This window comes from Brachyhypopomus gauderio, chromosome 15 (genome assembly GCF_052324685.1).
Source record: "Brachyhypopomus gauderio isolate BG-103 chromosome 15, BGAUD_0.2, whole genome shotgun sequence".
In the NCBI taxonomy this organism is placed as follows: Eukaryota; Metazoa; Chordata; class Actinopteri; order Gymnotiformes; family Hypopomidae; genus Brachyhypopomus; species Brachyhypopomus gauderio.
In genome coordinates, this window is record NC_135225.1 from 8,474,523 (window position 1) to 8,500,980 (window position 26,458).

The following is a 26,458-nucleotide window of genomic DNA, read 5'->3' on the forward strand; positions in this document are numbered from 1 at the left end:
AGCAGTGCCCTCTTTTGGTAATGAACATTAAGTGCTCTGAATTGTACGAGAAACCTGTTGATTGGGGTACCTAAATGGTGCCCAATTCTTCAGTAAAATGTCAATAACAATGTGGGGATAAGAAAAACAAACATAGTAAATTTGTGTATATCAACAATATATTTTACGTAAAAAATATGATAAAGTAGCATGCCAAAACTTTAAAATGATTACATTACTTGACATGAATTTCATTTAATAATAAAGAAAAAGCAATATGTTTTAAAAATACTACTGTAACACTAAGTTAAGCCACAGTGAAAAATAATTACCCATTTAAAAAATACAAATAATTTCCTTTCATGGCTGTTAAGTGATTAATGCATATACTTGTTAAAACATTCATTACTTTGAAGTTGACCATATTCAAATACATCCTGATTTAGTGAAAAAAATACTAAAGAACAGATAAAGCCAATATAGTGTCATAGCAATACTGGACATAATGCATTTTTGTACACGTTGTGTACAAGTTGATGGGTTTTGTTTTCTGGAATGTCAAAGATGTATTTTGTGCGATCTTTACACATAAATTCAAGGAAGAGATATCTCTCACTAGTGAAGATGCTACACATCTCTTTGACTAACTGTGCATACTGTATTATTATGATTTTTAAATGTAACCATGCCAAATATAGTAACCTACTACTTTTCAGTAATTAAGATCACAATGGCACTCCAGTGTTTAGAAAAAACTTTCAACACATCAACATATTCCAGTTAAATGTAAAGTGGCAGTGTTTAAAAAACTACATTTTATCCTTTGTCATGTGTGTTTGTGTGTATATACATACACATATGCACACATGTGTTTATAGGCACTCAGATACAACAAAACCCAGTGTAATACCAACTGCAGCACCAATGTCTATTTGTCCTGACAATAACCCAGTAAGCATTTCCATTATTCCACCAATGTTCTTTTAACCTTTATCCTACTTTGCAAGAGCCTGTTTCTGCTCGTCCTGTAGGAAGGCCTGCTTTTCCACGAGTTTGCGGAAGAGCCCGTCTCGGTTTGCGAGGAGCTCGGCATGACGGCCACTCTCCATCACGCGCCGCTGGTCCAGTACGGCCACAGCATCGGCGTTCTGGATGGTGGAGAGACGGTGGGCGATAATGAGCACCGTGCGTCCCTCCATCAGCCGCTCTAAAGCCTCCTGCACCAGGAACTCATTCTCTGTATCCAGAGCACTGGGGGTCAGAGGCAGGGGAGAAACAGAGAAGGCTTGAACAAAAAATCATGGCTTCTGGCTATTAGTACAAAAGAGATGCAGCATATTCCTCCTATGTCAAAATGCCAGCGGTTGGTAGATGGAAGACAACAAAACTGTGTGCTTCCTGGTGTTATTGAACACCATATGTCAAAGTTTGTCCACTTTTCCCCCAGTGAATATCTTATAGGCTACAGTCATTATTTATATAAATCTTTATCTTACCTTGTAGCTTCATCTAATAAAAGTATTTTGGGATTCTGTGAGAGGCACGAGAAAAACATTTTAGTTTTGTAAAGGCGAGTAACGTAAAATGTATTATGGAACATGCTGAAGAAAAAGCAGAATAAATTACCTTCAGCAAGGCCCTTGCTATAGCAATTCTTTGTTTCTGTCCACCTGTTTTAGCAAGAAATCGATTAGTGATTCTGTGTGGGGTTGAAATTTGAGCCTATTTACAATAATGCTGTAGTGCTTATAAGAAAGGAAAATTTTCACTTAAGTGAGAGAGGCCAGATTGTTGAATAAAGTATGACACCAGCAACCACAAAATGGCCATTGTAAACTGGGGGTATAATAAAAGCATGTATCTTTAGTACCTGACAGTAGCACTCCTTTCTCCCCAACCACAGTGTCGAAACCATTGGGAAAGCTCTGAATGAAGTCATGCGCATTAGCTATCCGAGCTGCTTGGTAGATCTCCTGTGCTGAAACCTGACTGGGGACTGTTGCTCCATAAGCAATGTTCTCAGCAATGGAACAGGAGAAGAGTACCGGCTCCTACTCAGAAAATGAAGAAAAGAGGGGGAAAAAGACATTTGTAAATCTGAAGAGGATTCTGAAAATAAATGCTGAGCCTGAAAACTTAATACTCAAATCATCCTGACATTCTATAGTGGTAATGTGTATCTACAATGTATTTGCCCTGTGGTTGTGCTGTGCTCCGTTTACCTGGCTAACAGTTCCAATATGACTGCGCAGCCAATGAGGATTCAGATCTCGAATATCCCAGCCATCTACAGTTATCATACCTAAGTCGAAGTAGGAGATAAAAAAAACAAAAGTCTCCGTTTGCAATGTAACCTCCAACCCTGATTTGAACATTTCTAACCAGAGGTCTAACCAGAGAACATCCTCACCCGAGTCCGGGTTATAAAGGCGAAGCAGGAGAGATACCAGTGTTGATTTTCCTGAGCCACTTGGCCCAACTACTGCCATCACTGAGCCAGCAGGCACAGACAAGCTCAGGTCCTGGAAGATGAGTGCATCTTTTCTTGTTGGGTAAGCAAATGACACATTACGGAACTCGAGGGCCCCTTTCAGCTGCTCTGGTCTCAACACCAGCCCGTCTGAGAGATAAAAAGGGATTGATGGGCAGACAGACAACCTTAACGTAAAAAGAAAATGCTGGCAAAATATTTAATCATAGCTATGTTAATATTGATTGAAAAATCATCAGAGAAACAAACGATATATGGAATATTAACACCTACCATTGAGAGAAAATTCAGGCTTCCGGTCCGTCAGTTCCCAGAGGCGAGTACCAGCACCAAATCCTTTCATCAGCTCCGAATAAAATGAGCTGAGGCCTTTCAATTAACAGCACACAAATGTCAAACTTGTAATTGTAGAATACAGTGGTCGAACGGTACTAGTATTGAAACACATGCAGTGATTAGTTTGTCCATAGTTTTGCTGTGCTAAATTCACTGAGCTACATTAAATTTGGACAATTTAAACTAAATATAAAACTAATACAGAATTGTTCATACTTACCAGCAATGCTGACCCCCACCCAGAAGGCATACATGAGGAAGGAGGAAAGCTCTCCCACAGTCATGTGATCACTGGCCATCAGGAGGCCACCCTTGTACAGGACGCTGAGGATTATGATATTTCCACTCAGGCCTGTCTACACACAGAAGCACAAATGAAAGTGAAATTTATATATTTCTTGTTGCCTCACATATATAAAATCCTTCATTTAGCCTTCAGTAAGAGCAGAAAACTATGTGCATATTTTAGTTTTGTTAGATATCTTACTCTCAAATTTAAACCTGTGGGGAACATTTCATGAGTGAAAAAAAGAAACTCACTGCTCCATAGAAACCAGCACGAAGCACAGCTTCCTTCTTAGCCAGGTAAAAGACATGCTCCACCCTCTCTGCATACTTCTGCAGTTCCATCAGCTCTTTGTCAAACGCCCGAACCGTCCTCAAGTTACTAATCTTCTCTTCTGCCAGCTATTAAATAAAAAGAAATGTGTAAAGAGATAAATAAATGAAAATAAATTAGTGGATGTGAATTTCATTAAAAGGGAAGAGTTCACCTATGTAATGAAGAATCAGCATCTTACTTAAAGCAGGTAAATGAAGATAACACAAACAGCTGGTTCTAACCTCTGTGGCATTTGCAAGGGAATCCTGAGTGCGCTCAGATATAGAGCGCAAGTACCTTCCGTAGATGACAGCCAGGCCAGCCATGGGAGGCACAATCATCAAGACAAAGGCTGCAAGACTGGGTGACACATAGAACTGAAGAGAAGGAAAGTGTAAGCAAAAAAAAGAAGAAAAAAAGAAAAATTACCTCTGCAATCAGAATAAAATACAAAGAACGAAAACATTTTGTGTCTATCCTCTTGTCTCTAGGTTATTAATTCAAAAGTATTCATGAATATCAGACTTTTATTTTGATAAAAGATAAGCAGCATTTTACACAAATTTGACATATTTTGGAATCCAGAGATATACTGGTATAAAGAAGTGATGTAATCACTTTTTTATGGTTGTCAAACTAGTTTGAACAGTAAGTAACCAGGAAATACTTCTGGTCAAAATAATCAGAACTCATTCAACTATACTGAGGTGAAAAATTATTGAGAAAATAGAAAGTACTTCACAAAACCAAGCAGATTAATTAAATAATACCACCTAATTTCAGAAACGTTTGCAGTTAAGTCTTTCACACTTTGGAGTAAATGAGCATTAGGCAAAACACCAATGAGTCGATCACAACACTTCTTAGCATTAGCTTTATGCTCACCATCATGCTGACTCCAGCCACAGCCTGAGCCACTGACCGAAGACCATCAGACAAGTTGTCAGTGAGCGCATATCCAACCACAGCAGTGTCTGCTGAAAGGCGGTTAATGAGCTCACCAGTGCGAGTTTTATCAAAGAATCCCACCTCCTGCCTCAAAATTGAGGAAAAAAGCGATTCACGTAAATTTCTCACAATCTGCTGCCCTGCAAAAACCATCACAGACAAGGCAACTTTCAGAATGCATTCAAGTCAAGGTGACAGTACCTCACCAATTCACAAACAAACAGTAAAGATGAATTTCTTTTGCTTAATTGTGAAAATACAACAGGTGGGGATTTGGGGTCTTGTGGAGAACTTCACCTGAGACTTGCATGAGGTAGATACGGGCAGCATTAGCAGCCCCCCCACACAGAAAGACCCCTGCCAGCATGATGCACAATGACGTCAGGGAGTCGTGAAAATCTGCAGACGAGCTTGAATAGATTGTGTCGATCACTTTTCCGAGAAAAAACGGCGCAGACATGGTGACTGCGCTGGAGACGACCAGAAAGCTCACCGCAGCTGTGAAGAAACCTGGATGTCAACACGAATACTGGACACAACCAACAGCACATTTCAGCAATGTACTTGTGAATCTGACGATTTATAAACGTAGTCACCTATCTAACATCCCAGCGCTTACTGGACATCTTTTGTAAAAGCATAGTTACCTTCGACGTACAGTATAATGGTTGTAAAGTAAATTATGGTTCAAATTACAATAAAACGTAACAACTGAGGCCTCGGCCATACCTGTCAGTCTAAAGCGCTCTGGATAAGCAAGCTGCAGCAATTTTCTGAAGTCATCTGAGGGTAACCTTGCTGGTTTGCCTTTGGTCTCGTCTTTACTGTCATTTCCAACATGCTGTGAAGTTTGTTTAGAGTCCGGCGACGTACTGTAGAAAGCAAGCACATGTGTGGCGTGTTTCCATACACGCCGGGTCACAAAGTTCGGCCCATGGGTGATGAATGGACCGCGCCACGTGACTCCCCCGGCGGGTAACACACATACACGGACGGGTTGAACTCCACTCTCACACGCACGACTTTTCCACGGTCTTCTCACACTTTCACGATAAAGTCTTTCTGAACGGCGACAGGAAAAGTTCCACCGTTGCAGCAGTTTTCCAGCAGTGAACCTTGGCATTTTTAACATGTTTACTATATACATTTAGAGAAAAAAATAGACGACTTGCATTTCCAAATAAAGTAACTCTAGCTGTGGATTAGTTCACTTTGACTCATGACTTTTATCCCCAGCAAAACAAACGCTATGAAGTAACGTGGCTAGTGCATAACATTCGCTACGCAATACGACGCTAGAGGATTACGTTTGACATTGGAGCAACATTTCGCGTCTGACATCTTTAAAGAAACCAAGCGAAACGTGAGCCGAGTAATTGTTCGGTTATGACGGTTACTGAGCATTATCTGCCCCTCACAGCTATACATGCAGACCTTTCGTCCTTATCGTCGCGTTTATCTCTCCGCACACCCCGGACACCGGCAGCGCCCCAGTGTCACTACAAATCTGTTAAAGTCACGATACACAGCCAATAGGTCGTATGTGTAGCTTACAAAACCACACGGGTCTCAAACATCAAGTACATTCTGACAATAATGTTAAATATTAACAACGATAACTAAAGGTGACCCCGGAAAATGTCCTGCAGTTGAAAACAATTAAGTTGTAATAGAAAGTAAAACATCCTAAGCTTGTGGCCGCACCAGTTTCAATATGTTTCCAGACAGACATGGCCAAACATACACGATTCATCGTTCAGCAAATAGCTAACCAGCAAGATTCGCTGATTATTATTTTTTTGTATATGGTTAGATATCTAGCTAAATGCACTACACACATGTATGCAATATCTGATCCTAAAAATCCACAGTGTAATAAACCGTTCTCCAATACCGAGATGTGATGCATGTAACATCGGTCTCGTATACTTCAAGATATTACCTTCATATTGTTGTTTTTTTATGGGTATGGGTAATGGCATGCAAAAAACCCCGTAAATAATCACAGCAGGCTAAATAATGCAATGGAGGAAAGCAGCATATAGTACTGGGAAAGGAGATAAACCAATGAATCATCATCATCATCATAGTCAATTGATTATTGTTGGCTGGGGTGAAAGCGCAAAGGTTAGAGTTGAGACATCCTAAACTACACCAGGAACACGTGTGGCATGTTACCGTAAGTTTGTGCGGTATTTTTATATTCGCGATAGAACATGATTCAACAAATTACAACATCCGCACTCATTGATGATCTATATGCTAACATATATAACAAAAAGCACAGGTAAAATTTAAAATGCTTCCACATAAAAAATGTTGTAGCCGTTCAAAACGAGCGGCCTAACCCAAATTAATGTTCGAGTCTTCAGGCATGGACTAGCAGTTATAAATACTATTTAAATACTTTACTATTTAAAATAAGTATTTGATGTCTATCATAGGAGGGAATAAGACTGGTGCATCGGTTAGCACATACTCCATGACGCTCGGTATTTCATTTATTTCGCGACTAACTCCAGTAAAAAAGAATCCCTCAGTAGCCTGGATGGGTGACTACATTTCCACCAGCATGGTTTAATCTATTGTCGTTCTGTTCTGAGAAACATTGAGTTTTCCTTCGAAATGTTTAAATACCGATTCTTCATTTTTCACATGATTTAATTTAATGTGACCAAGCTAACTAGATAGTTAATGTTAGTTTGCTAACATTATGAACAGTCTCTAGTCTAGACCCAGTTACAAAACTGAAAAGAACCCATATAGTGAATCTTAACCTGAAATATACTGGCTGAGAATTGCCATATTGTCGCCTACTTTTCATCCTTTGTCGTCCGGTACACTTGTGTATAAAGTTCATGGTTTACGGTCAAGGGATCAAAGAGAATTCTTACCAAAATGTGATGGAAATGTCTTCTGTGGGCTGTAGCTGGAATCATCTAGTGTTGTAATCATATCCATAACAATGTAATGTTGGATTTGCATTTGATCCACTTTTCAAATGTAGTGTGTTCACCGAGTAACCTGCCAGGTTACATTTTAGCTGTAAGAGTGGCTGGTTAGGCCGACATCACTGCACTTGTTCAAAAACCCCGACATCCAGAGGTGTGAATCCATAAAAAGTAGTGGGATTAACATTTGTAAACAGAAAAATAACGTTAAAGTAATGTTAATTTAGCCCTAATTGACAGTTTTGAACAGATTTATTGAAACATTATTAAAGTAAATGTGCCCTATTTTTTTATATTATATTTGCTTAATCCCCCACTAATGTTACTCGGGTAACTAGTCAATCAAACTAGACTGTCTTTGAGCCTGTGTGTGACATTAATATATAAAAACGTCTGACGTGGTCTGAAAATGCTGTAGGGTTGGATTTTGCAGCAATTTGATTTTTGAATGAATATTTCATGTTTGATGTGGATCCTCAGCAGAGGACGCTATATTTTAGCAGATATTTTTTCTTATTGACTTAGCAGTGCAATGTCTTTCAATTCTGGAAAACAAATTTTACTTACTGCAACTTTCATGTTGGAGGCTTTAGTTAACACCAGTTATTGTTATTCACTAAAGCTTCTTGTGGTCATTTCGCCCTGGCATGCCATGAGTAATATGCTCCTACTTTAATGTTACACCAAATAAAATTTGCGGTACCCTTTACATTTTTAGACACATTTGAATTAGATTTGTCCAGATCTAATATTTACTAAGTAATATGATCTTAAGTTTTATAATAAATCCATAATATAATGAAATGTGCACTTGAATTATAGCCAATTCATAGTAGACCTAAATGGAATACAGGTGACATGCACACAGCATTTAAAAAGAGGGTGGTAAACATGATGTTTGAATATTTGTTTTGCTAGGTAAAAATTGCTGAACTGTGAAACTGCAATCTCTGTATCTAAAGAAAGGTTAGCTAATTTACACTGCATTATGTATGATTACATTCTTGTCATTACTATGTATGTGTTCACATCACCTCTGTGCTGTTTCTTTGTCTCCTCAGGCAGATCAAGTTTTAGGCATGGCTACCATCTACTCTGGCATCCATGTGAAGCTGAAAAGCCCTCACACACCATGGTCAGATAAGCTGAAGCTAGCTCGATTTGCATGGGTATCCACACAGTGCCTTCTCCCAAATAAGGAACAGGTCATTATTCATTTTAATTTTGTGCCCTGTGCAATAAATAATGTAAGAAACAAAAGATTTGAAACATTTTTGTCCCCACAAATGACCTTTTGGTTCCCCTGTGGTTAAATGTCTATTGAGGCAGTGCTTTAAATTCTTTATGTCCCTGAAATATGTCCCTTTGTCCCTGTATTATGCTTTTTTGTATCCAAAACATGCATGTAATACAGAAAGCTCAGCCAGTGAGTGTATAAAGTATAATGAAATGTACACATACAAATGTATAGTTTTCTTTTTGCAGGTTTTGCTTAACTGGGTCTCTCATGCCCTTTGTTGTTGCTACAACAAGAAAGTTCCAATCGCCCTAGAAGTAGTGGAAGGATTATGGACCTACTTGGATGAAATTCTTCACAGCAAGAAGCTTTATAATGTCTTAAAGCAAGGGAAGACAATTACACTGAATCCATCAGTTGCTCAGGTAGATGAAGTGCCATGTGGCTCAATTTTAGGTCTTTTGATTTTGCTTTAAAATGAATGCTAAATGTTGGCTCTTAAGAACATTAATTGCATTAAGAGGTTTTAAGGTTTTACCTGTGAAGAGTAGTCTTTCAAGTTTGTATTGTATTTTTATCTGTTTCTAAAATTTGTTGAAAACTAAATCATTCAATTTAGTGTCTTTGCATTTCCATCTATTTTATGGCAATATCTATTTTATCTATCTTTTATAGATAATCAATGAAAGGATTCTGGAAAGCACTTCAGGAACTCTGTCTGTTAGTCTGTCCATTATTTTGAGCTGTTGCCATGGACTCCTGACAAGCCCTGTCTTGTCTGTGACTTACACTGCCAGATATGAGCTGCTTGTGAAATTACTGGCTAACCTGTGTGGTTTGGCCTGTTTTCAGCTGAAGCAACAGGGTTCTGCAGAGTCTCTAGTACTCAAGGTGTTTGAGGTTTTGTTTCTTGTTCTTAATACTTACCGGACTGTACAAAGGCAGCAAGGCAACACCAACAGAGTTTTTATGCAGGTCACAGAACACCTTCTTCAGCCTCTGTGCTTGCTAAAACATTTGCTGACCACAAGGCAATGGACTGAAAAGGACGATATGAGAATACGGCAGCATCTTAACAAAGACATTCGCAGCAAAGTGGACACAATTCTCCAGTCAGCTCTTTTCTCTCCTGACCACCTACCAGCCTACAAAGAAGAAGTTCTGCCATCAGAACAAAAATCAGGTGCTAGAAAGGAACCAAAAGGAAAGCTGTTGCTCTGCCCTGTTTCAACCATTGTGTCAAAGCTCGTCCACAGATATGAAGATGACGAGGCTTTGTTTTATGCAGTCAGATCCAATTCTCTATCGTTAATTATTAAATTGGCTTTAGATTCTTTTTGCAAAAGGGGAGAAAACAAGCTACTTTTCTTTCACCTTATGACAAAGTTAATTACTGTTCTAGAATTTACAGAGGATCTGAGCACCAAGGAAACATTTAATGTTGCAAACTGGAGCCTTGCTCTTCTTGCACTAGAGAACATTCTGAATCACTGCTTGGCTGGAGATATCTATAATGTAGCTGCAGACAGAATGCATCACAGAGAGGTACAGTTCAATTTCTACAGAAAAGTTGCACAGCTTTTGCTAAATAATGCACAGACAGGAATACCAGCCTGGTACCGTTGTCTGAGAACTCTGCTTGCACTTAATCACCACATCTTGGTGCCTGATCTTGATGACCTTGTTTCATCTGTGTGGGTGGATGCAGTCAACATGGAGTTGCGCGTAAAGAAAGCTCGGGAAACACTTGTGTGTGAGGTCCTACAGACCTACAGTAAACTACGACAGCTGCCCAAACTCTTTGAGGAACTCGTGGATGTAATTGGTCGACCAGCTGCTTATGAACTGAGACAGGCATTGTTGCCTCAGGCTGTGCAGAAGAGCTTGAGCCAGTGTCTCTTGAACAGCCCTGCCAGCCAGAATCTTGAAATCTGCATGTTTATCCTGGAGCACATGCAAAATGAGCTCCCCTATCTGGAAAAAACAACGGATGCATCTGCCCAGAAGCTATTCTCCTTGAGTATTTTCCTCCATGCCGTTATTTTCAGTCTGAAGGCCCTAGACAATAGTACCCCAGTGCCTATTGTCAGACAAACCCAAAGTATGATGGAGAAGATGCTTATGTTTCTTAGGGCACTGCTGCAGAATCTTGATGGCGTTGTTATTAAAGACAGCATCTGGGGAGAGAAGATTAAAGAGACAAGTCTTCTCCTTACTCATACTTGGCATGAGACAGACACACTCTTTCAAATTCATTGCAGTAAATACACATCCCCAACTGGTCTGAGCAATGATGTCAGTCATATCTCGGACACGATAGAGAAGGTTTTGGTGCTAACAGGGTCTGGAGGCCTGGAGATGAGTCCACTGAGTAAGCTTCTTCAGAAACATCTTGCCCTCCACAAAATGAAGAAACATTTACTCGTGTCAAACGCAAACACACAAAACATTCTTTGTGAAACTGCTCAGTACGTAGTGAACAGGCAAGAACTTTTGATCAATCTGAATATGGACCAATCTTGGGACCTCCAGCTTTGCAGTGTTAATAGTGATACCTATCCAGTGGCTTGCTGGTTTCTAATTATCACCAATCTGCCTTTAATTGCTCCATACCTCTCACAAGAAGATGCATCTCACATAGCGGACATGATTTTAGAGTCTGTGCTTCAGAGTGACTTTGGGAGAAACACAGAGATGACTGATCAGTCTGTCTCCCACATGTCAAGGCAGTTACTGGAGAGTGTGGTTCTCTGTGAACTACCTGATATACACTCGGCTGTGTTGACTTCAATAATAAAGAGGATATTTGGGCTGCTCTGTGCTTCTGATGCACATTCTGTATGTCCTTCCTTTTTTAAATCTTGCACAGAAATGGATGTCTCTGAAAACAAGGAAGAAGGCACTGCTCAGATTTCACCTTCTTTAAAGAGACTGAAAGCCATGTCCCAGGAGATTATGGACAGTGTTAAAACTGGTATTTCTCTACCCATGTCTGACACACAAGTAGGCAGCCTTCTGAAGTTGATCAAGATCACAAATGTTCTGAATCCATATGCAATGTCACACGAAGATTATATAGAACTTTTTTTGAGTTTGTTCTTAATGAATCTTTGTGTTCAGCATCATGAAAATGGAGCGTGTTCAGCACCTGTCGGTCTGTTGAAAGAGCTGTTTGACCTCCTGGCATTCCTAGCGGGGGGTAGTTTTCATCAGGTCCTTAAAGTTGTACATGGCAGTACACTATTGGAGTCAACTGTGATGTCTCTCTTCTCCTCTTTGAGCAGGGGCCTTTTCAGAAGTGTAGACATTTCTGTTTGGTTTACTTTGCTTCAGTCAGTTCAAGGCTTCATCCAGTACCTAATCAAGCTGATAATCGACCGAAAATCCAGCGTGCAAATCAACCTAGAGAAGTTCACCAATTTCATGGTGGAAAAAGCTGTTGGTGTTGGAACATCATTTGCAAACACGGGGAAATGTGAAGAGGAACAGTGCTTAATAGAGCTTCATCTAGCAACTTTGAGTACACTATGTAAAGAAATGATGTCTGCCTTTCAAACAAACAAGAACCTGGATGAGACACTGACGAAGCAGTTGGGAAAGGCAGTCATCATTATGGTACCCACCATTCAGTCTTTAATGACAGACTCTGCACGGAGTGTAATCAAACAATCATTCACTGTTGATGTGGTAACTGTGATGATTAAGAGCGAACTGGCAAAGGCTTCCCATCATACTGGGGACATTGCTGATGGAGATGCACAAGACAAATTATCCCACAAAGAAGTGTACAAGAACTTTGGCCTACAGATCATGAAGGAGTTGTGCTCAGCACCTCAACCCATGGATTTTCTCATTTCTTCACTCCATTATCTCTCAGCATTTTACTTGGCTGCGCTGACCACTAGGGAGTCGGATCTTGAAGATCTCTATTTAGAGATTCTGAAGAGCATCCATAAATTACTGACAAGTAAGCATGAATTTAGGATCTTCACATTTACGAAGTGACACTTTTGTAATACTTCACTCTGTTAACTCTCGTAACATCTGTAATTCATTTATGCTAGGTTTATGGTTGTCTATATCAGACGTAAAGGAACTAGAGGCACCAATTAAGGACCTGCTTGCTCAGTTGGTGGTCAGCTGTTCTCAAGAGCAATTCCATCTGCTCCTTCTCATGTTCCAAGAGGGACTTGTTGCTTCCAAAGTTAAAAGAGGCTGCTACAGAGTAAGTTACTCTGTTTTGAATGATCTTCTGAAATCCTGAAATGTATTATTAATATTTTGCTAAACATCTCTTGTCCAGTAATGTATATGACTTTAAACGTTGTTTTATAGTTTGTTTGATGTACCATTACTCTATTGAAATGTTTTTGGAGTGTGTTTGGTTAATTAATGTTTTTGCTGCACTACAGCTGAAAGAAATGCATTCTGCTTTTGACTCCACTGTATTTGTCTAATAACGAAATGCTTTTATGAGTTCATTATATATAATTGAGTACATTGTGAGAGATTACTAATTGTCATTTTATTATTGACCTTTAATTACATTTAAGTGTGTTCAATTGGACAGGAATAAATCTCACAAATTCAATCTCTTGTTACTTTACCACATTTTATCCAAAAGTGCATTTTTGAATACCTGATTTAATATTTGAAATAATATACAATAATATTTTAGTTAACATTTGTTCCTGCTTGTGACAACATAAAAAATAAATGTGCATTTTCTTTGACAGGAAGTCCTTGCAACTGTGATGCTAATAAAGCTACTTGCATGCTGTTCGCTACCAGTGACGTGCTCAAAAGCATTCTGGGCTATTGTTCCACAGATCATATCTTCCCTTGTTGTGAGTATTCCAATGAGAATATTTGTGTTTACTCATTGTGTATTATTCATTTGGTTCTTTGCGAATAGCTTAAATGTATATTGAAATTTCAGTTTTTGTTCATTATGGGATATTGTATGGGATGTTTGTTTCCATATTTCACAATTAACATTGATGATGTTTATGGTTATGTATGTATGCTTATGTAATGTTTCTTTGCAATAAATCTCTTTTTTTAGTTTGTGTTGAGAGAAACCAGTGAAGTGGCGTCACTGACCAATGCCCTAACTGTGCCAGTGGTAGACACATTAACCACACTCCTCCGTCAGGGAGATTCTTGGCTGTCCAGCCCCCATAATGTCATACTGGTCCTGGGAGCTCTTCATTTTGTTCCCCTGGAGAACCAGTCCATGGAGGATTACCATTCTACCTTTCAAGCCATCCATGAAGCCTTGTTTGCCATCATCCTCTGCTATCCTAAGGTGACTGATCTTCAAATGAAAGAGTATGTGTAGCATGAGGCCACACTTAACTTAATCTGCATTTAACATTTGATATTAGTATAGACACTGGTAACATTAGATATTGGTATGAATCATGTTTCAGATTAATTTCATATTATTAAACTCAAGGAAGGAAAGAGTTTAAAAGCTATGAATGAAAAATAATTGAGTCACGATACTTGAGAGATACAAGGCCAGTATCCCAGACCCTGACTAAGCCACATTGTAGTCTGATAAGAATATCTATTATGGATTAACGATTACCACTGTAGTTTAATGTGTTACAAGCCGTAATATCAGTCCCATAACAGAAATTAGACTAATTCTTGTGAGACATAATTTCAGTCACTTGCAGCAAATATGTGTTTCTAACTCTCTCTTTCGATGGATATAGGTAATGTTGAAGTCTGCACCAACCTTCCTGAACTGTTTTTATCGTCTGGTGACATCCATCATGCATGAGGGCAAACAGAAGGTCATGAATGAGAGAGGTAAACCACGTTGTTGTATTTTCACAGCATTATAGCATTTTAACAGCAGATCAAAAATCATGATGTGTGAAAAATAATGGAATCATAATTTAAAAGATGTTTCTCTGTACTAATTAGTTAATTCTATGATGCAACAAGATATTTGTTTCTCTTCTGCTAAATGAAACATTTAAGTTGAAAGGTAGGTCAATTTCAGTTTAGGCCTGGTTTAGTCCCTAAATGGCACATCTTCACTGGTTTCAACTGGTGGTACTCATACCAGATTTATAGGAAAGTCTAGCAGATCACATCTGAACATTTACTGTTCTTTTCAGCTATAAAATCTAATCAAAATTTAATGTAATTCTCATGTTCTTATTTCCCTTTTATCTTTTGAGCTTTCTCCCATTGTTGTCTTTTAAATAATGTTTAAAATTTATTAATCAACTTAATTTTATCTTTAATTTGATTAAATTTAATCTTAATATCTTGTTTGTTTGTTTTTTTTTTGCCCAAAGAAAGTGATTCTGAACATCTCTTGAAGTGTGCCAGACTAGTGGAGAGAATGTACACCCACATTAACAAAACTGCTGAGGGATTCACCATTTTGTCCTCTTTCATTGTTGCTCAGTATGTTAATGAACTACAGAAGGTAAGATCTCTTGGTCACAGACATGAAACCACGAGGTACACATGACTGTAATTACTTAATAAACTGGTTGGTTTTACACTAAAAGTTCCTTTGTACTGTCCAAGATCTTCAGCTCACGGGCAATAAGCAAAAAAATTATTTTAGAGACTGTATATTTAGTCTCTAAAGAAAAAATGCACAGCCTCAGTTCATGTCCTTAATAGTCAGGAATTGAACCAGATAAGTGTAGTTTCAAATCCCTTTCTGTGTGTATGTGACTTTATCAGTAATGAAGGTCACTTGAAGTGTGTTGCTTGTGTGTTCCTTTTGTGAAGGTGACACTTCGACCAGAAATCAAAGCACACCTGACAGAAGGCATCTACTGTATTCTGGACCAGTGCATTGAAAATGATATTAAGTTCTTGAACAGGACTTTGCAAAAAGGTGTTAAGGAGGTATTTGATGAACTGTACAAAAACTACACACACTATCACAAATCTCAATGGCAAGGGGAAGAAAAGTATACTGCCTGAAGATCTCTCGCTCAGTATTGTAAAATATAACAAAAAGGAGAATGACAAGTTTTGTTAAAGCCAAGAGAAAGACCACAATACAGCTTTATACAACAGTTGTGTTCCCAAGTGCATGTTTTAATGCACAACATATCTAACTTTGAAGCAGACACAAACGAATAGGCTGATGAATCTGCAGTGTGTGTTTTAATGAAAAACTGAAAAATTTATGGATTTTACCTCATCTGAGGAATCTCAGTACCTGCTGTGATATTTAACTTGTGTTAACCGTAGTCTAGTGCTGTATTGGAAATAGAAATACTTTGAAATACTTCAGCTTAATTTTAAGAAGTAATGGTACTTAAGCATTTGAACCATTAGTATTTTGTAAACACAAGTGGTGGTCTTGAATGTCTGGAAGACATTTTCATATTTGTCAACTGTTTAAATAAATGTAATGTCAGCATATTTGTCAAACAATTTTTTTGTTTCTATTGTGTTGATATTCTATGTTATGATTTTGTAACATACATGTACAGAAATCTGCTAATTATCTTTGAATGCAAATGCAATTATGTAATACTTGTGTGTAGTTGATTGCCATGCAGATAACAAAGAAAATACTTTCCCATTTTTTTTCCTGTCATTGTTTCTTTGTGCTTGATACCTACATGTGTAGTAAAACCAACCATTTTAAACTACTCAGACCAGAAGTGGAAAGTAATGCATTACATTTACTCACTTGTAATTGTAAAACCTGAAAGTAGGTTTTATGTACTTTTACTCTAAGTAGATTTTATAACATGTACTTTTACTTGTTACAGTCCTATTGCAATCCTATTTTAAATTGATAACGTTAGTTACGTGTTAGTCTGGGCCCGTATTTATCAACCTTCTTAGAATTACTCCTAAGAATGCTGCTAAGAATTGACTTATGTCTAAAATAATTCTTAGTTAAAAGCTGAGACTAAAAGTTAGTTATCAAGCCTCTCAGTCTCACTTTAAGCGAAGTGTAGGAGCAATTCGTAAGTGTCAGTCTCAGAGCTGATTTACGACACCTGGCTTTACCGCAAAGCTGATCCTGGATGACGTCGTTTCAAAACTCCCTGCAAGAACCAATCACTGGATCGGATTTCATGTTCAAGAATATTTCCTGAGAAATGTCAAGATAAAATTCAGAAAATGTTGAAATACCTTCACATTTAACTTAATAATGTTGCAGTCATGATTTTTGTAAAATAACACAGCGTATTTACGTAGTTAATAAATAATCTTATAAAAAAATTGTTTCCTTCTTTCTTTTGTTATTCATATGTTTTCTCTGATTTATTTTGGATACTGCATACATTCTAACTGAATCACATTCAGGCGGAGGACCACCGGGCAAGCCTCTTAGCGCAGTTTGAGAGGTGGTGCAGCGTATCATGGGGGAAGACACTGTGGTGATATGTGGAATGGATCCTGCATTAATGAAATTCTAAAGTATATCTCAAAGACAATGTTTTTAAATTTTATTTAGATTTGCACACAAACACTGTGATGCTAATAAAATAATTGCATCTGTCAGTATTAAAGCTCGTGCTCCCGACCCTGCTGGCTTGAGCGCAGATTCTCCATCTGCCCCTCCCTCTCTGACAGCGCTTCCAAACACCACCAGTCATGAATGGCCGGAGGAAAAGTGAGCGTCTGAAGGAAGTCTGGCAGAGGACTCACTCCCAAATGACATACAATAACTGACAAGGCAGAAGTCAAAGCTTAAAATTAAATTATGAAAATCGCAGCATGAATATTACACTCTTGCACGAAAAAAAGAAAAAAAATTAACCCATGCTTATCTTAATGCCTAATTATTGTGCATATTTGTGCATTGTGCATATTTGTGTGCATATTTATATATCTATAAAATTGAAATGTGTACCTAAAATGAAGGTTCGCACGCGTCTCTGTCTTCTCAGTGCCATCTCAGCCCCCTAGTGGCAACTCTTAACGACTTATGAGTCCTCTGGAGCAGTCTTAACTTTTCGGGAGAGTAAGAGTGATTCTTATACTTGAGAGTTTTGATAACTGGCACTTACACTTAACTCTGTGAGTAGGAGCAAATCTAAGAATTTTTCAGCACTTAAGTCCAAAATTCCACTCTAAGAAGTTTGATAAATACGGGCCCTGGTTTGTAGAGTGGCTAAATTAACTGCTATTATGCGAAATTAAAATTTAAATGAGTTGCTTTTTACTTTTAACGAGTAGACTAACTACTCGTACTTAAGTAAAACAGCGGGATTAAGCGGTTCAGATAATGGATGGATGGATGGATTCTTCTAAAATATTTAAGTGGAGAATTTTGATTGTTCCCGAGTTCAGTTGTACACATGCAGTACTCAAGGCTAACGGTAAGAGGCAACAGCGTCTAGTTTACCGAAAACCGAGTTTGACCAAAGCACATTTACCCCTTTCATTCCCCCTCCTCCATCGAATTGACTGGTTTCACAAAGAACGATGCATTGAACTCCTTTGCAAAGGCAGTCGGGCTTGAGCGGATATGGAAACTTGAAATTGTGAATTAAGGTAACTTAAGTAAACGCAGACATGCTGAATTTGGAAAGGTATTTAATGTTAATCACGTTAGCCTAACGTCAACTACGACCTTTGCAAGATGTGTATTCACCAGGGCCATTCAATGATTAATAGGTTCATTAAATGAACTAAATTACTAAATAATCGGATCATCTTTTCGTTTAGTGTTTTATCTTAAAAGTTCTTGGAGTATTAAAATATAATTAGTAGTTTTAGAGCAGCCTTCTTTTATCACCGTCTTCATAAACATTACTTTGAGAATATCACTAATATAATTTAGTATTAAAACATTTTTAAACATTTTTATTTGATGCATTCATTAGTTAAAAGGTTTACTGCACGGAACGTAAATCGTAGTGTGTGTTTCTACCCGGTACTTTTCCAAACGGTACGGGGCTATTGGAAAATTCCTTCACGTCCTAGTAGCTAGTCAAAAAACACGTGGGATAAATTGGAGCAGGACTCCTATCCAGGTCCGTTTTTTGTTTGCATGTCTAGGGTAAGTCATAAGTCATGTTTTACGTCCGAGTACACGCAATTTGAGTTTGCACATATTCTGGGAAATCTCCGTTTTGCCTTTACTGAACGATATTGTCTGGTCACCGGTAAATCAGTTTAAACGGAAGGTAAATAAGGAAATAAGTCATAATCATCTCTACCTGCTGCTTTCCAAAACTAGAAACCCACCAAACCCACTGCTATTTACTAGAAATAATAGTAAATTAGACATTGAAATCATTCCACGGGCCTACCCAGCTTGGTAGCCAGCTAGTCTTAGTTAATTAGGTACAAATAAAGGGTTTGCTAAATGGACCACAATGCAGGCAGCACGAGTCTGTTCATCTTTGCGGTTAATTTACAAAAGCATTGGAAGATATCATGTTGCAGTTATGATACTCGTGTTTATAGAAGTGTAGGTTATATGACTTCAAAAACTGCTTTAACGTTTGATGATTTTCATTATTTAATACTTATTGGTTATTTTTAAAGAGCGTGAAAAAATGGTCTGTGAAGTAAATCTTGTGGGTTATAAAATGAGTGATCGTCCTAACGAGTCAACCTAATGCAACAGCTTACTCATTATAGTAATCGTTTTGTATTTTATTTGTAACCATTGCATATGTATTTGTGATATTCTGGAATATTGTGTAACTAAAATTTTTTTATGTACAGGAAGTACAGTTTGAGAGAGATCTCCACCTTCTACTCTGCAACTAGACTGTCTTTTATCCACCATTCACCATGGACTTGGAAGACCCCATAGCTGCCAAATTTAAGAAACTCATTGAGTCTGTCCTGGTGACGACAACTGCTGACATTGTGAAGGTTTTTACTGAAGTGCTCTTGGAGACCAGGGTGGAAATTTCACGTAGCTGGAGGGAAATTGATGATCTGAAGCAGCAGTTGCAAGAAAGTGAAGAGCAGAGAAAACATGCCATTTTAAGACATCAGGTAACCTGCAGCCTCAAGAAAGAAGATGGTGGGATGTCCGGTGTGACCCATCCGGTTTCTATTTCAGATACCAGTAACAAGCCAGAGGGCAGAGGGAGAAAGGTATGTTGTGTATATATATATATATGGTACAATTAAAAGGTAATGGAATAACAGAATTTATGATGCCCCTGTTATGAAACAATGACTGTGAGATTAAGATGCAGAATGACATCTTCTTTAATTAGATGTTTTTTATATTAGCTGAATGAGTACAATCAGATCCATTTTAACCTAGTCTTTCCATTTCAGGCGTTCATACGTAATTGGATGCTTGGTTGTTTTGTCAATTAGGGGTGTGGGGTTGCATCATTATTACTTCATTGGTCTTTATGTTGAAAGACAATGGAAATTGAGGCTACACCACCTATTGGCCTGGATACACCTGTTTTTATTAGCATATGAACTAGTGCACCATGTATCATCAGTGCATTATATTCCATAACTGCTGTCATTAAAACTGATAGAACATCTTTCTGCATGTATCTACCATGTATCTGCATATAAGACTGTTGGATCATAGGTGGTATATTATGTTTGGAAAGGTTTACATGTGTAAGTCTCTAGGTACATGTCCATAAGTCTCTAGTGATGCATCCAAAAGGTCATGCTGAGCCTCATTTATTCTAAAACATTACACTAAATGTTGTAAGCTAGATTTTTTCAGAAGTATTGACTGCTTTGCGGATGCAAGCATGTGATTCTCAACAGTTCTGTGGAGTGTGTACAGAAACCTTATGACCAAAATGCACAAGTGATGCCTAATTTTGTGGATTTTTCATTGAGTGAATAGAAAGGCTTATTGGATCAAGTATGACCAGAATTTAAAAAAAGAAACTTTAGGCTGTAGCAGCCCTTTTTCAATCTTTGATATAAATGTCTGTTTTAAAAATATTTTCTTGATCCCTGTACGGTGGGATACAGATACTTGAGAATGCTACTGTTGAGGAAATGGACACCAGGCAGAGCTGTCTGGCAGTTAATGGACCAACAACTCCTCAGACATCACCTGGTAAAGCTTTAGTTTACATGTTATCTTAAAATCAGATTTCATGCTTAATCCTGCATCAAAGTAGTAAATACTGTAATGTTAATTTGTACTTAATCATATATCACTTAATTGGTAACTATACATTTTTATCACACTGCACCAATTGTTTTTATGTTGTACCATCATGCTTATTGCTTATTGCAGCCTATTGCAAAAGATTGGGGGGAGTTGGTTTAAATTAAATTTTTCTGCTTTTTTATTTTATAGGTACCTCTGGGGTTAATCTACCTGTAAATACGCCAAACCAAAACAACAATGGCCAGTCAACTAAGACTATGTTTAAGAGAAAATACGTAAAAAAGAAAATTGCATCAACATGTAGCATCAGTTCCACACACAAGCTACGTGACAGGCATCTCCTTAGCACCCAGAGGCATTGTCTGTGCTGCTCATTAGACCAATTCTCCCTGAAAGTGAAGCACCGAAAAACAAATGCCCAAGTGGTTCCGCATACATACAGTTGCAAGCAATGTGGAAAGAGGTTTCATGACCGCATGCAGTTCAAGCACCACAAGTGCATCCATAAATGCAACAGGTGTGGACACAAATTCACCAGTCTGGAGAACATGACCATACATAGACGAAGTGTCGACCCTGCCACAAGACCGTACCCATACTGCTGCAGCCTTTGTGGTGACATGATCGCTACCCAGTGTGGCTGGAATGTGCACAAGAGGACCCATGCTAATTCTGATCACTCTCAGAATGCCCAGGATGCCCCAAAGCCCTCCCAAACACTCACAGGGCCCAAAGACCTAAATACCAAAGTGGAAGTTCGCTTGGAGAGAATTTCAGATGCACAGCTGGAAGCTGCCTTGTCCCCCAAAGGTTCCTTGTTGCGAGATGAAACAACCAGTCTAAGTTCCTTGGATGTTTCAGTGAACCTGCCTACAGGAGTGGAAACATCTGGGCTTAACAGGAATGTTTCTGCACCATCTACATGCACAAATATCAACACCCCTGTGTTAACCGAGGAATTACCGTCCCAGAGCATGACTAAAATTGTTGAGGAATGCATGCCTTCTACATCAACAATAGGGATGGATAAAAATGTCAAGGGGGCAGATATTCAAACTGCCTCTGCCCAAATCCAGCCAGAGGAAGATGGATCAGACTCATTGACAGCACAAAATATGGCCAGTGTGGAATGTGAAAACGGGTGTTCAACAAAGGGAGCAAATTCATCTTTAAGGAAGGGAAAAAAGTCAGGTAAAATGCATTTTTCATGGAATAATTTGTTTTCTGCATCGAGTACCATTAAGGCATGGGTTAAAGTTCTCAGTCACTACGACGGATTTCCGTCATTTGATTTTTTGGGGGGGGAATTCCGTCAAATCATAATAAACCACACACGCCCGTGCTATCTGTTTTGTGGCCAAAATATGATTCTCTCACTGGCGCTCTTCAGCACTGGAGATTATCAGCACTGGAGTTATATATATATAATGTGTGTGTGTGTGTGTGTGTATATATATATATATATATATATATATATATATATATATGCAGTGGCGTGCACACATAGACATCGGGTGGTGCTAAAGCACCACCAACTCTGCCCTTTATCATCGAAAGTGCCCTTTTGAAACTTCGGGGTTTTTTTTTATCATTTTAATGAGGTCGGTTTGAGATGATCTTTTGAAAACCTGAGCGATTAAAAACAATGCCCTGAAATGAGCCACTACCTCGCACACACCCGACCTCTCTCTTCCTTTAACACCAGATGCGCTGCAGCAGCAGTTCAGTTCAGCGAGTGGAAGGAAGCGTCTTCAGCACAGCACACACGGTCACAGATAGACTTCTTCTCCCGTCCCCACCAGCCAGGTCACATACACATCAAGTCAAATCGTACCGTTTGCCCTCTAAGCCCAACGTGAAATCATTTTTTTGTGCTGTAAAATGTCTCATACAGCACCAAACTACTAAGCATTTTTAGCCGACTGGTCACCTGATAAACTAGTCGCTCCAGCCCAAATCAATGAAAGATAACGTGAGGACGACCACATACAAATAATTAAGGTAGAGTTTGCAAATCTATGTGTTTGGCTGAACGTCTTCTGTTGTATAGGTTTTGTTAGGCAACATAAAATAACACATTCATTTGTGAAAGAAGAAACGGGAAGTTCCCCATTAGGCCTACCAGTGAAAAATGCCCATCTGCATTCAGTAGCCTATAACTTCTTACTTTTTGGTCTTTTTACTGTCTTAATTGTAGGCCTATATTGATGTACTAATTGCAAAATATATGCAACAATGCCTGCAGTCGGTGGAGGGTAAACAGAAGTTAACTGAATGACATGACGGTGTATAGTTAATATTGGATATGAATTTTAAATTTTATCAGTTCGCTGCGTGACTTTTCTCCATTGAAAACTCCCGTTTAGAGAATGTTACAAATAAAATGTCAAATTTCATTCTTTGCCGAATCTAGCGCTAGGACCATGCAGAAAATAACCGCTCCAGCAATTTTCGTTCGCCACCCCCCGTCAACGATGTGGAACACACCTGCATCCCCAGTAATAGTATTATTTTTTCTTGTGAGAGGTATTAAAAAGGTCTTAAAAGTCATTGAATTTGAGATTTAAAAATGTGCAGATACCCTGATATGTGTATATAATCGAGGGTCCGCGCGCCGAAAATGACGTAATCGCGGTGGCTCCACCCGTGCGCGAGAGCCTCGCGCGCTGGCGATTCGCGAGGTCGTGCACCTCTCGAATTTTGTAACTTCGCGCGCGCCACGCTTCAGCCCAATGTACTAATCATTAAATATTCATTTGTTCATTCATTTTGAATATTATAATGTCATGTCCATACTATAAAGTGACTACATTTCAATTTTTATTTAAATTTGTAGTGAAATATAGACGTTATGGTTATTTATACTGGAGAATCTCTCCACCGATCACAGACTTTTCTTCATTTAGCTTTAATACAGTCGGAGAAAATAGGCGCATTTCTTCCATTTAAAATGTCAACTTTTTATTTCTAAACCAATTTAACATGGATGGTGTTGTTCTGTTTGTATTTAAAAGCTCTATCCAGTGGTGTGATTTAATTTGCCATTTTTGGATATTTAATTTTTTTGTAACATATCTACTTATCTTACAGCTTATGTTTTTGCTATAGTGAATCTGATAAAACCAAGAGAGCTTCATACCTTTTAAAACTCACCAGGATTAATTAAATTTGACTTGATTTTTAAATAATTTTCTGGAGGAGGACCCCCAGATAACTCCATTATATAAACATTTATGTACATTTATTGCTCAGGTGTTGCATTTTGTTGCTTCATAGATTCTCTCTTCTGTCCTTACACAGGCTGTTTAGATAAATATACTTTATAAATGGGTTTATTATGTAGAATTAGGCAAAAGAGGCCTTGTCCCAACTACACCACATTGTCGGTAATTTACATTTATGGCACTTGGCAGACGCCCTTATCCAGAGCAACTTACATTTTTATACAAGTGAGCAATTGAGGGTTAAGGGTCTTGCTCAGGGGCACCTCAGTCATGGCCTCAGGTCTGGGAATCGAACCCACAACCCTCCGGTCACAAGACCAGTTCCCTAACTGCCAGGCCATGATAATTACTGGCATTGTCTTTTGCCAGGAAAAATTTTCAGTCAAATGAAAATGTCTTGCTTTAACCCATGCATTAAGGTGAAACTTTGATTTTACAAGTATTTTGGAATTATTTTAAAATTGATTTCTAACTTGGTGGTCACAATATAATGTTTTTTTCTGTCTTTTTTGCCTTCAGATTGCAATCACGGTGTGCACAATGACGTGTTTCCTGTTGAGAAAATTCTCGGATGGAGGAATGCAAAGGTAGGTTTCAATGGATTGAAAGAACCAAATACCAAAGACTGGAAAACATTCAAAATACCTAGATTAAATTTTGCCTATGTTAAGTTGTACAGTCTGATGTTTACATTAACTTTCTTGCTACCATAAAAGGGTAAAAATGAAGTCAAGGTCAAGTGGATGCCTTGCTCATTATGGTAAGATGTTACATTCTGTGTAATCCCGCACCATTACCTACATTGCTACTAATTGCTACATTGCTACTATTCAGAATACATTTTTAAATCCTCCTATATACGTTCAAGGCACTCCACAATCTGGCTCCACCATATCTCTCAAACCTCCTCACTATCACATCTTCCTCCCGCTCCCTCAGATCCTCCTCCTCCACTCATCTATCTGTGCCACCTGCTCGTCTAAGTACCATGGGGTGCAGAGCTTTCAGCCGCTCTGCTCCCAAACTCTGGAACGCTCTCCCGCCAGACATCTGCAATATAGATTCACTCCCTCTTTTCAAAACACGACTTAAAACTCACCTGTTCAATATCGCTTACTCCCAATGACCTTTTTGTCTGTTTTTTCTGTTTATGTATGTGTTTGTTTTGTTACTGTATGTGTTGCATGTTTTCTAATTTCCTGGAAAGTGTCCTTGGGTATCCTGAAAGGCGCTTGAAATAAAATGTATTATTATTATTATTATTATTAATAATGACAATTGGCTGGAAGGTTAAAGATTTGGATTGGATTTCCTGTCCAGTAATAACACATGACATGCAGAGCTGTTGGAAAAGTGTTTTTTTTGTCTACAAGCCCATCTTTAACACTGACCTGAGTTTAGTTAATTGATTATGATTGATTGTGGTGTTTTTCAGTGGGGCCAAATGGAAAAATACATGGGAGCCAGCTGAAAGTTTTATTTCTTACAAGGAGAACAACAATGAAGAATCTAGAAACACAAGCAAATAGAACTAAAGATTTTTGGTGACTGAGAACTTTGTGTTTGCTGCATATTTGACATTTGGTTCCATATGAATGAAGAATCTTGGTAAAATTACTGACTATGGCTGTCTGGTTCTTGTTTCTGTTTGCTGGCTTACTTCAGCCTACTCTAATACTGTAGATGTTTCCAGGATGTATTGTGGTGTTTGTAGTTAATTATTTAAAGCACACCTATTGTTGAATTATTTTTTTCTCCCAGTCTAAATAAGTAAAAAACAAAAATATATATTGCACCCACCCATTATTTGTTGTTGTTTTTCAATATTGCTGAATTTTTTTCCTTCCTGATCTTTTACAATTAAAGTTTCTTCTTTCTTCATATTTCTTTTTTTAAAGGCATTAAGAGCTTTTGTATCAGATGGTTAAGTTAATAACATTACCTCATTATAACCTAAATGTTTACATGTGGCCTAGACCACTGCAGTGAAACATTGCTGCATATACAATCACCACACATTTAGATAAACATGCATGATACTTGCATCATCTGGCCACTTCATTGGGTACACGTCTAACAGATGAACAGTTATTGCCCACATGTTGCATTGCACAGATCCTTATAGCCTGTTTATAATGTGTGTGATTTTGTATCTTTTACCACATGACCATATGGTATGCAACTCAGTACAGAAGCTGACATTGTTGATGCAGGAATTGGTGTACATGCTCAGTTAAGATACAGCAGTGGTCCTTGATGATGAATTGAAGGATGGTGAACAACAAACGTGCATGGCAGCAGAATCACACTCAAGTTGCTTTAAAAGCAATATGAACAAAATGTTAAAACTGTGTTTGCTACATGCAATGTTAAATACCTCCATGATGATTGCAGTTTAATTATAAGCTGCTGTGCTAATGTTCATTTTTGTGGTCTAAATGTACGCTCTGTTTCAGCATTTGTCTTCATGCCCGGCACCAGTCTCTGTTAGTGTTTGGTGATGTAAATGCAAAGTGACTGTGATTGCAATGTGAATAAAGTGACATTTCTGGCTTAATGACGTGTTTATTGTCACAGTAAAGTGTGACAGCACAAAACAGACCTATTGCACTTAAATG

General features: G+C 38.3%; 3 protein-coding genes across 11 annotated transcripts; 2 read left to right on the top strand and 1 right to left on the bottom strand.

Annotated features, from left to right (window-relative positions):
* Window positions 1-6,094, bottom strand: abcb10 (ATP-binding cassette, sub-family B (MDR/TAP), member 10). 2 transcript variants are annotated; one of them, XM_076974002.1, is made up of 13 exons: window positions 5,085-6,093; window positions 4,653-4,853; window positions 4,293-4,495; window positions 3,650-3,784; window positions 3,347-3,493; window positions 3,027-3,162; window positions 2,744-2,839; window positions 2,390-2,599; window positions 2,202-2,281; window positions 1,850-2,030; window positions 1,606-1,649; window positions 1,476-1,510; window positions 1-1,230 (listed from the first exon to the last, which is right to left on the bottom strand). In XM_076974002.1, the coding sequence occupies exons 1-13, from the start codon at window positions 5,500-5,502 to the stop codon at window positions 975-977; spliced, it is 2,142 nt and encodes a 713-aa protein (XP_076830117.1). In that variant the 5' UTR covers window positions 5,503-6,093; the 3' UTR covers window positions 1-974. The 2 variants fall into 2 exon arrangements, with proteins under 2 accessions (XP_076830117.1, XP_076830116.1); XM_076974001.1 differs by having other exon boundaries at window positions 2,202-2,599; window positions 5,085-6,094.
* Window positions 6,095-6,444: 350 nt separating this feature from the next.
* On the top strand, window positions 6,445-16,120 carry urb2 (URB2 ribosome biogenesis homolog). Of its 4 annotated transcripts, none has more exons than XM_076973998.1 (11): window positions 6,475-6,534; window positions 8,225-8,272; window positions 8,368-8,511; window positions 8,792-8,968; window positions 9,219-12,510; window positions 12,608-12,768; window positions 13,280-13,390; window positions 13,609-13,851; window positions 14,267-14,363; window positions 14,861-14,994; window positions 15,309-16,120. In XM_076973998.1, exons 3-11 carry the CDS (start codon window positions 8,386-8,388, stop codon window positions 15,504-15,506), a joined length of 4,539 nt encoding a protein of 1,512 aa, XP_076830113.1. In that variant the 5' UTR covers window positions 6,475-6,534; window positions 8,225-8,272; window positions 8,368-8,385; the 3' UTR covers window positions 15,507-16,120. The 4 variants fall into 4 exon arrangements, with proteins under 4 accessions (XP_076830112.1, XP_076830113.1, XP_076830114.1 ...); XM_076974000.1 differs by lacking the exon at window positions 6,475-6,534 and adding an exon at window positions 6,625-6,642; XM_076973997.1 differs by lacking the exon at window positions 8,225-8,272 and having other exon boundaries at window positions 6,445-6,534.
* A 1,779-nt stretch (window positions 16,121-17,899) lies between these two features.
* LOC143476739 (uncharacterized) lies at window positions 17,900-26,397 on the top strand. Of its 5 annotated transcripts, none has more exons than XM_076975073.1 (7): window positions 17,900-18,047; window positions 19,230-19,610; window positions 20,472-20,559; window positions 20,806-21,807; window positions 24,360-24,427; window positions 24,557-24,600; window positions 25,276-26,397. In XM_076975073.1, the coding sequence occupies exons 2-7, from the start codon at window positions 19,299-19,301 to the stop codon at window positions 25,367-25,369; spliced, it is 1,608 nt and encodes a 535-aa protein (XP_076831188.1). In that variant the 5' UTR covers window positions 17,900-18,047; window positions 19,230-19,298; the 3' UTR covers window positions 25,370-26,397. The 5 variants fall into 5 exon arrangements, with proteins under 5 accessions (XP_076831188.1, XP_076831187.1, XP_076831191.1 ...); XM_076975072.1 differs by lacking the exon at window positions 17,900-18,047 and adding an exon at window positions 18,399-18,555; XM_076975076.1 differs by lacking the exons at window positions 17,900-18,047; window positions 25,276-26,397 and adding exons at window positions 18,399-18,555; window positions 24,780-25,256.
* Window positions 26,398-26,458: the final 61 nt, after the last annotated feature.